Genomic DNA, 10648 nt, shown 5'->3' on the forward strand with positions numbered 1-10648 from the left:
GTCATAATTTTTCACTTTAACACCAGGTAACTACGATGCTGCAGCAGAAATGCAGAATGTTTTTTCTGCTAAAAAAAAAAAAAAATTCAGTTGTGGTCTTTTCCAATTCTTCCTCCTGAGCTTTGACTTCAGGCACGCTAAAGGACGAAGGAGTTGCACACCGATGCCATATCTTCTCTTCTTTTTTTTGTTGAAGTACATGATTTGTTTACATGGCCCATGTTTTTGAATTCATAATGAAGATGCATTTATCCCCTAAAAAAAAACTGTTGTTATTAGTAGTAAATTGGCACACATTTAAACTTGAAATAATTGCCCTTTGCTGTTATTCTCAACCCAGTTAATGATTCAAATTTATCATGTAACAGATGCTGCAGTGGTACTATAATTTCCTTGAAAATTTCCGAGGACAATAACTTTGTCAATTAAAGTGCAATTACAGTGTTTACTCATCCACTAGAGTCCAAAAAGTGGTCAAAGTCACCCTTTCCAAACCTGCAGAAATAAGCCATTAATTTCATTTGAAAGCCTTTTTTTTTTAGTGTGTGAATTAACCTCTGCCAAAATGAATTCTAGATTATTCTCTCTCCAGAAGTGATCTATGGTATGCCTCAGTGTGTGTTCTCAATGGACTTTGTTTATGAAGATTTTAGTGATGTTGATTATATTGCTAGTTGTGGTAATTGTATGACAATTGCAAGTGCCCTCACACCAGTTATTTTGGAACTATGGACATAATTAATGTGTGCTAGAGGATTTTATTTTCTGTGCTGGATCCATACGTTTATATGAGGAGGCAGGTTTGTTCTGAATGTGACTGACTCAGATCTCAAATAGCAGGCTACCTGATTTTGTAATTCCTTACAGGGCAAATACGAGTTAGCATTGGAATAAAGGTTGATTAGGGCCTGTTGGCATGTATTATTACCAGTACAGGGCAGTATAACTGTAACGCTTTTGTGAGTCATAACTGGAACTTACAGCCACCTAAGAGCATGCAGTCATATTCATTGTAGGTGTGATTATTACACTGCTAAAAGAAAAAAGAAATCTGTACCCTTCCCCAAGACACAAGTCCTGATTTTTTTTAAACAAACAGAATTTCAGACAGTAAAGTATCATTACAGCAGATTTCAAGTGCAAAGTCATAGGTTGAACAATACACATTTACGCAGGTTTATCATTTCATGCTGGCCTATATTTCCCAAGTCAATATCACCAGGGATGTTGGTCTAAAGTAAAGCCCAGTTTGTTTGCATTTTGTTGTGTGTGTATGTGCAGGAGGGAGGGTGCGTGTGTGTGTGTGTGTGTGTGTGTGCTGAAGATGAGCAAAACAACAAAACGTGAAAATGTGTTTTCATGCATGCGCTTAGATAGTGTTTTGTATAATCCATGTTTTGTGTCAATCACAATTTTTATTTGTGGATTGTAAGAAGGACCGTGAATAAAATTCAGGCCTGTAGATGGATTCTAGAGAATGTGGATCATAAAAAAAAAAATTAAAAAAATGGTCCTTTGTGGGTTTCAGAGCAATACGGTGGAGTAGACATTGCCTGTGGATGTACTGCCTCCTTCTGCTTTCACTACTAATGTACAAACAAACCTGCTGCTTGTCAAGCCCACCCTTCCCACCCCTTCCTCTGCTTAGCATATCAAGTGGAACACAGTGTGTACTGTGAAGCCTACCTGCAATCCTTATCAGAATGTCAGAAAGAAATCTATATATATTAAACTCTACATTTTTAATAATCTCACTGGTTAATGTGGGTTTTATTTGATATTTGTCTCTTTTTTTTTTAATAAAGTAAACGTTTATAAAAGTCCTGTAAGTAATTACAATTTTGAGGTTCTCGTATTTCCTGTAATTCAACTTGTAATTGCAGTTCAAGCATTTTAGTTTGATGAACATTAACACTCGTTTTCTATTGTTTTGACATGTATGTTCATGTGCTTACTATTCCACTCTGCATTAATCTCACAAGGAGGGTTTCTCATAAATCCACAGTCAGAAGAACAGTTGGCTCGTTTGTTCAAGCAGAACAAAATTCCTCCCTGTTCTTACGCAGCAATCGCATCTTACAACACAGAATCCTTCTGTGGAACAAAATTTAAGTCAGTGGGACTACACAAAAAGACAAGTATTACACAAAATATTCCAAATTAACAGCCAAAAAAAGCTGCATGGAACCAATTATGTGTTAGGCTGATTGAGCCTTTTTTTTTTTTTTTTTTTAAAGTCTGACATCTCAATAACATCACGGGGTGCTTTTTTACCACAGGCCCAGCAATACAGTTAATCCAAGCAGCCACCCCCAAGAATGTTTAAAGCATCATATAGACTACCAGCCTATTTATAGCTTATAGTTATATGTCACTAGCTTTTCAAGGTAAATATAGTTCATATTTCTTCACTACATTATTCTGAAATCTGTTTGAGCCCTCCTGCTGTCTGTGAGTTGTTAGCTCTGCTATCGAGAAAGAAATTTTAAGATCAGTCATTTGGGCAAGAGGCAGAATACACCCAGGACAGCCCACCAGTTAGTTCAGAATAATTTTGACCCTTAATCTTTGGAGCATTGGAAGAAAACCCAAACAGGCACATGGAGAACATGCAAACTACACACAAGCACTGTACCAACCAGTGGAAGTCCTAGAGTCTACTGAGACCCTAGGCAAAATTGACAGGGAGACCTCTGACCTGCATTCATCACTATTATATACACAACAGCAGCCCTATAAAACATGTAAAATATGCTGATGGAGACCATGTTTATTTTATTATACCCCACACACACACACACACACACATCGTCATTAATAATAAAGATTAATTTGATTTTCATTTTCTAGGTAGGTTGTCATCAGACTCATGTGCAGCACTTGCAAGGGGAGTGAATGAAGCCAGATGGAGCCCCCCTTAGGGAGGTCACGTCTCTCCTATTGTCACAGCAAACTTCACACATTTCCACTGCTGTAGTTTAAAACTGGCTGCCCTCAGGGTCTCCCCACTGACCTGGGACTGCATGAGGGGGTTAGTTTGTGATATTACTCATTAGGCCTGATTTAGACTTGTGCGTAGGTCCTAGTACATAACCGGAAACCACTCTCAATTTGATTTGATTGGGGCAATCTGACGTGCACCTCCCAATAAATGTCGGGCTACTTTTCCCCGGAGTTTTTGAATTTATCAGTGAGACAGTAACAATCGTGGTTTCATGCTAAGGAATAATAATCATAGCATCAGTATAAGGACTCACAAATGTCAGCAAATTCATAGAGGGATATTGTTGAAACTATCAAAATGGACTTGAGGGAATGAAGTGAAGTGAAAAAAAAAAACAAAAAAAAACTAGAGGGACAAATATGTTCGCACCTGAAAAAAGCTGACCACAAAGAGCAAGGACCCAGGAGGGAAAGGCCAATCAAGGATTGTTGCCACCCTGTGCCACACTTTTTTACACGCCTCTGCTCCACCCATAGTGAGTAAGAGTTGTGTTGAAGAAAAAGGGCTTGGAGAGGTTTCCCCAGACTGGTGAGAGGAGTCTACTTTTTTATGCTCTCGGTATTAAGTTCCCTGTGGAAGAATGGCACTTTATAAGGAAGATAGCCAGGACGACGCATCTGAATGCCCGGTGTGTTATGAGTGTCTTTCGGGCACTGAACGAACATTAAGCTGCGGCCACGTTTTCTGCCACGATTGTCTAGTCAAAACGCTGGTGACAATCAACAGCGATGGAAATATCAGAAACACGATCGTTTGCCCGATCTGTCGACATCTTACATTCATCAAGAAACAAAATAAAGCGCTGAAGTCGCTCGCTGCAGATAAGGAACGAGAAGAGCGGCAGACCCTGGAGGTGCCTCTTCCTTCGCCGCTGGGACAGCTCCAGAGCGCACGGCCATCCTCGGGAGACAGTTCACCGAGTGGCGTGAACTGGATCACTCGCTGCTTCAGAGACATTTCTAAGCGAGTTCGCCAACAGAGGCGAATCAGCCCCTGTCAAAAGGCATCCCAGATATTCATCATAAGCTCCCAAGGGCGGCCTATGGCTGAAGGGGATGCACCCGGTGTGGTGTTAACCGTGAGTCCTCGCCAACGAAGGCGCAGGATTTGTACGACAACAGGATGGTTGCTCTGCCTGCTTTCTGCATTTACTTTACTCGCACTGACTGCTTCGATTTTCCCCTGGCTTGTATTGATGTAGCCCAGTGATGTGGATGCCTTGGTTAAAGTGCCATTATTGATATTTAAAGAAAGAAACACGATGATTGTACTCAGTGTACAGTATTACTGAAAATGGATACCGACAGTATACTGAGATACTTGGGATTTGGACTGTTATCAGTTTTTTTTTTTTCCCTGGTTGTTTGGATAAGCAAGTTTATACATATGCCGTGTCATTTTATGTGAATTGCTAAGCAACTGTTTACCTTAGGGATGTCTTCACAGCAAAATCTTTTGTTCTGCATTCCTGTCTAACGTGTTCAATCTGCTGGAGAAGCAAACCTCACACCCAAAAAGTGGTAAATATAATAAAAGTGGGCATCAAAACGTTATATTTCAAAGACTAAAAAACTTGTTAAAAAGCAAAAAGCCTCATTTTTATTGCCTTGTTTGTTTCCCTGTTTCCAAGCAGCAGAAAATGCCAGGCTGCACATTTAATCCCACTTTTTAGCATTGTTTTATTTGTTTACATTTGTCCTAAATAGAAAGTAAAGACGTTCCATTTGACCCAAGTCTATTTATTTTCATAGAGAAAATGAGACAACAGAACTTGAAAAAGAAAATCACAAATGACAGAAAGTCTGAGAAAGTCTTAATGCTTTTGAACAAACACGGTTTCACATTACAATGCAGTGATAAACTTAGGAGGAGCCTCATGACAAATGGAAAGACTTGTTTGAGCTGTGCCGTTATCCACTGCCATCCCGGGTAAACTGTACACTCCTAGTTTCTCTCTGTCAGTCTGTAGTTGGTCGTCCTGCGAGCCAGTCCTACAGGTTACACACCTGGGAGGCTTCTTCCTTTATACGATCTGTGTGATTTTCATGTTGATGGATGGTCCCACAATAGCAATAAAGTTTTAAATATACAAAAGACACCAGTGACAGTATAAAGAGGGAGAAAGTGCTCAGTGAACATGTTCATACTGTGGTAAGATAACCTGCAGACAGTTTTGTTGTTATAATTGTTTCTTTTTTTGTTTTTGTTTTTTGATTATTTAATTCCAGAAGTACAAAATGAATAAAAAATAGAAACCACATTAACAAGAGCACCGCTGAGCAGGTGCCAATGAGATTTGTAGTTGATGCATCTATGTTGTGATTTAAACGTTCTAGGTCACCTCGTTCTCGAGTTGTGGCCAAAGTTAATGTTTTTGTGGATCAGATGATACCAAAGCTGTGAAAATACTTTGACACAAAATTGGAAAAAAATAGTTTTCTCTTTATCAAAGATCATGCCCTCTGATATTAAGCATGAAAAAAATGGAACTGCAGCTACAGATTTTAAAACGAAGAAAAAATATGCATTTTTCCTCTCTGCTTAAAAATATAAGTTTATGTAGTCTTTGCATAAATGCAGGGGGTCAAAGGTCATTGAAGCTGAAGCACTTGACAAAAGTTAAGAAAGGAAATCATTAACCCTAAAGTCAGTCATCTATCCACCGTCATCAAACTGTTGCAGCACAGTTGTGGGGTCGAAAGTTACTTCTCGCTGTGAACAACAGTTTGGTCACAATACAGGAATTTTGGTGGGAAAAAAAAAAAAGATCTTCTGCCAACATAATATTTTTAGTTAAAATGAATATTACAGTACAATGTGTAACAATAGAAAGAGATATACACAATTATCTACGGGGTGACCGAAGGGAATAAAGCACTGTCATTCTCAGGCCTTTGATCAGAAGCAGGTCAAACATATTCACTTTTCATAGAAAACATATGTGCTTCCCCTCTAAACAAACAAATGCTAGTACAAAAACTTGAATCACAGTAACATCCTTCTTATTCTGTGCTGGTGTGAAGTGACTGTTTTAAAGGGAAATATTGTACTTTGTACTCCACTTTATATCTGCAAATAAGCTTCTAAATCTTATTTGCGGATATAAATTAAATTATGCTGAATGAGGTATTTGTGTTGTTTGCAGCTGACCTGCAGGAGAAATGATTGATGCATCTATAAACAATAAAACAAACTTTAGTCCAGGCTAAATTATTTATAGTTGAGAACAGATCAAATCCATACAGCAGGGAAAATATGAATATGCTATTGCTGAGTTTTGAAATAGTAAATTGATTTGGTCTAGTTATTTCTTGTAAATTTCTTTGAAAAACTGGAGGTAATAGCAAATCTGCAATTTTACTTAATCTCCCAGCCACAATAGCAATCCAGCCATGCAAACACTCAGTACTTTTGTTCATCTGAATGTACACAAACAGAACAAGCTTTAGAACAACTAGTGCCACAACAGTTGTTTGGGTTGCAGAAAATGAAATTTAGCCTCTTAACTTAAATTGCGCGTGAATTTCAAATACTGAGTGCTTGCCAGGTCTTCTGTTGTTCTGCCATGGCATGTTTTTCGGTTTCCTGTCCTGAAACCAGAGCCTGGAACAGTAGTGTCCCCAAGCCGCAGGCAGGCCATGCTTATAAGAAGATCAAGAGAAGCACTAGCAGTACTAAAAGCAGGCCTTGCAAGCAGTTTATTATCGTACCCATGGACAGGTGTATGTTCTGGGTTTGGGTTCAGCTTCAGTTATTTGAACCCAGACCTGCGATCCTGAGAGCTGCTCCAGAGACATCAAAAGAGACACCTGTGTCTCTCCTCCATCTGACACGCTGTCTGCTTCAGCTACCTCAGGTGCTTTCCTTCTCTTTAGGGCTGTAATCTGTCTACAGAGAGGACAAATGATTTTGTATTGTTTCTTCTCGTGGATAATTGCAGTCCCCATCATTTTAGCCAGGTATTTGCAGACCAGAATGCTTTCTGTGCCAGAAAGACAATCATAGCAGACTGGACACTGTGTGTCCTCCTGACTGTCTTCTTTGTCAAGCTCCATAAGCCTTACCTACAATAACTAAGTACAAAACAAAGTAGACTTCTAGTACTAGTAAAATAAAGCTCCTCCTCTTTGCTTATCAAGTGGAGCCTATATAAAGATGTAGCAGAGGGGGACTCCACTCCCTAGTGCCCCACTAAAATGAAAACAAAATGATCCATCCATCTATTTTCTTCTGCTCAGCTAATTCATGGTTGCAGGGGGCTGACCTTGTTAAATTCACGCAATAATGCACTGAAAGTGATTATATTAATCACAAAAACATGTTATATTTAAATTTTTAAAAACATTTTTAAAAAGCTATCCCCCTCTATGTGCCTCCCATTGGTTCAGTCCACTGCCTACCAACCCCCAACCACAACAGTGTGGAAGTTGAGGAGCTGGTATCTCTGGAAGTGTCCACTTAGGGTATTGACCCGTGCAAAGATTAATTTAGTGAAATCTTTAAAGAAAAAAAAAACATAAATTTGTAACCAAGCTGGTGGAAGTTTATTTGGTTCATTTGAAAATCATAACTTGCTATTAGGACAATGTATATTATATACAATGTAAATTTTAACTTACATTGAGTTACATATTTTAACGTCGTTAATCTTTCAAATTTCTGATATTTATGTCCCATTTTTAGCATGTTGTCAGTCATTAGGTATACTTAATACTGCATCTGGACCTTCCTGAGCATCAGCTTTTACCTCTCTTATTCCAAAGGCTTGTCCCATTTTACCTGACTGTGTATCACCTCTATAGCCCCACTTGTGTGGGACAAAGCATAAATTGAATTTAATCACTTCAGTGTAACTGTTGGGTGGAAAACAACATGTCTTTAGTTTTATCTGTATTTAAAATTAATAATCAATTAAAAATCAACATGTTTTTATTCCTCTTTTCATCCATTGGTCTTCTCTGGCCAAATGGTCTTTATTATCAAATGAAATATTAAATATTATCAAATGAGTGATCCTTATACTTCAGATGACAAAAGACTGGTGAGTCCTGATGTGAGGTGTTATTTCCTATGTTGTGAAGCTGTTTTGTTTCCCCTAAAATACACTATATAAAAGTATTCACTCACCCATCCAAATCATTGAATTCAGGTGTCCCAATCACTTCCATGGCCACAGGTGTATAAAACCAAGCACCTAGGCATTCAGACTGCTTCTACAAACATATGTGAAAGAACAGCTTGCTGTAGGAGCTCAGTGAATGTCAGCATGCTACTGTGATAGGATGCCACCTGTGCAACAAATCCACGTGTCCAGCCGTCAAAACTGTTAAAAGTTTTTTATGAGAGCAGAGGAAGATGCCAGGCAGGAATGCAGAACAAAAGACTTTGCTGAGCTTCCTTAACTTTTAGGGTGTGTTTGTACCACACAGAGGGCACAGACTTGTACATGAACTCAATTCTCAATACACTCATGGAACAAAATAACTGTACTCGATCTCATCTCAAATATCATTTCAACTTACATCAATATTTTCAGTCATTTGTCAGTATTAAACATAAATGAGGTGACTGCTCCATTATAGAAATAAATATTGATCCACTTGTTTTTTCAAAGCATTATTTTCTCTTTGTGTGTGTAAACTCTTTTTTGTTGTGTGTGAACAGCAGCTGATTCAGTGTCAAAAGTGGTTTTTATGTATTCATACAAATTTTAACTATTAGCACCACTTGCCGCTTTTAATAAACATTAGGTTTAATCTTTGATCGTTAATCACTGGTTATGAATTAAATTATGCAGCTGTAAATGAAATTTTAAAAAATTAAAGCTGTAAGCCTGGTGTTTTAACTATAAACAAGCAACATATAAAGTATGAAGTGCAGCAACCATGTATTTTCCATTTTAATGGATACTCAGTATACACCATGTCAGATTTTGTTGGCCAGTGATTCATAAACAACGAAACAAACATTCAAGAGCTTCATTTCCTTTATAAAAAATACTGAACAGCTTTCCAGTCTTTTCTAGAAAATGTAAAAATTATAATATATAAGAAATTACATCAAAATTAATAAAAAATAAATAAATAAAGAGTTTTCCTACTAAGCAAGTCTCTATGAAACAAGAATGTAGACAGAGCCTGCCGCTGTGCTGGAAACTTGTCAGCAGCAGAAGCACTGAAGCGGCAGCAGCTGCAGCTTCCGTTTCATCCGCAGGTCCTCTGGCAGGATTGATGCATCTGCAGACAGAAACAACGTTAGAAATCCTGCAGCTAAACATCGATGAGACATCTGATGTTAACACCAAGGGCTCTCTGGTCATTTTATTCAACTTCACTGACACAATGAAGTGCTCCAATAATAATAAATGTCTTTGAGGCAAACAACCAAACTACGCGTTAAATTCAGCATGGCTCTCAGCTGACTAAACCTCTCCTTTCAACTTTGTGCATTCAACTAACAGTCCAAATAACCTCTGCAATTTATTTCCACGATAGAACACTTTTATAGGAAGTGCTAACCACCTTGATATTAAAGGGATTTGACCTGTTTTACACAGAAAAACTATGGAACACAACAAATGTGGAGTTTAAATAACATGTTTTGATTTTTTTTTTTTAATCGCCTTACCGTTACCACAGTGTGCGCTAACTTGTCTCCGTGTCTGTGCTGAGGATGGAGCCTGCAGAGTAAATGTTGCTGAAGTCTGCAACATCCTCAAAACTGGCTCACCAGAATCCACGTCAGCGCGAACAACAAAATCGCCACTAACAGGCAGAGAAAGTCTGCCCCGGTGAGCCGACACTCCGTGCACTCGCTGGGTTCAACCTCAGGTATATCCACAGCACCACCGCCTTCCGTCGTGGGTCTCCCTTGGTCGCTTATGAAGAAAATTTGAGGCCCGCTTCTGTTGGTGACGGTAATTCCCTGCCGACTGACTTGCCGAGAAGTTCCCCTGAAACACCGCGCCACCCAGTTAACTCCACGCCGCAGGCCGACTGCGGAGGCCCTCGGTGCCATCTGAAAGTGCCCCAGCGGGAGAGGAAGAGGGACCTCCTGTGTGTGCACTTCATCTGCTGCCAGGCTCTCCCGAGCTTCCTCCTCTTTAATAAGAACAGTGATGTGACGGCAGAGGGGACAAACGATGTATCCCTGACCCTGGGCGACCACCAGTATTTTAGCCAGGCAGTCCTCGCAGAAGACATGCCTGCAGGTCAAAGTGCGCTCGGCTCCCGAAACACTTTCAAAGCACACGGGACACTCCCGTGGGGCCTCCTGTCCATTTTCCATTGTCAGCGCCATTATTCTGTCTTGCAGCTCACCTGTACAGTAAAGTGCTCTCCAAGTCTTTCTCTTCACAAGACTTTATGTCCTTTCAACACGTGTGTGGTGTAGCAGGGGCCTATATAAAGTTGTAGCACCCCCCCCCCCCCCCCCCCCCACCCCCCGAAATAAAATCTGATGTCTCAACCTGGTACCCCAATAAAAACCAAATAAACGGATATAGTGTTAAATAACATAATATTTTACATTTTAAAAGTGTGTGCTAGTCAAAAATATAAAAAAATTATCTTTTTAAAAAGAAGTTATCCCTTTCATATGCCAAAGAATGGTTCCGTCCAGCCCCCAACCCTAAATACAAAGTGT

The 10648-nt window shown here is 39.4% G+C and overlaps 2 protein-coding genes across 2 annotated transcripts; one reads left to right on the forward strand and one right to left on the reverse strand.

Moving 5' to 3' along the window:
• Positions 1-3525: 3525 nt before the first annotated feature.
• LOC115784985 (RING finger protein 222-like) lies at positions 3526-5088 on the forward strand. Its single transcript, XM_030736400.1, has one exon. It carries the CDS (start codon positions 3585-3587, stop codon positions 4203-4205), a length of 621 nt encoding a protein of 206 aa, XP_030592260.1. The 5' UTR covers positions 3526-3584; the 3' UTR covers positions 4206-5088.
• A 4630-nt stretch (positions 5089-9718) lies between these two features.
• LOC115785173 (RING finger protein 222-like) lies at positions 9719-10303 on the reverse strand. The gene has a single exon (XM_030736666.1). The coding sequence runs from the start codon at positions 10301-10303 to the stop codon at positions 9719-9721; it is 585 nt and encodes a 194-aa protein (XP_030592526.1).
• Between the last annotated feature and the right edge of the window lie 345 nt (positions 10304-10648).

The sequence above is a fragment of the Archocentrus centrarchus genome, chromosome 8 (assembly GCF_007364275.1).
Source record: "Archocentrus centrarchus isolate MPI-CPG fArcCen1 chromosome 8, fArcCen1, whole genome shotgun sequence".
Lineage (NCBI taxonomy): Eukaryota > Metazoa > Chordata > Actinopteri > Cichliformes > Cichlidae > Archocentrus > Archocentrus centrarchus.

Excerpts from the sequence above, each read along its gene's own strand:
- LOC115784985 (XM_030736400.1), top strand. The coding sequence starts at position 3,585 with ATGGCACTTTATAAGGAAGATAGCCAGGACGACGCATCTGAATGCCCG.
- LOC115785173 (XM_030736666.1), bottom strand. The coding sequence starts at position 10,303 with ATGGCGCTGACAATGGAAAATGGACAGGAGGCCCCACGGGAGTGTCCC.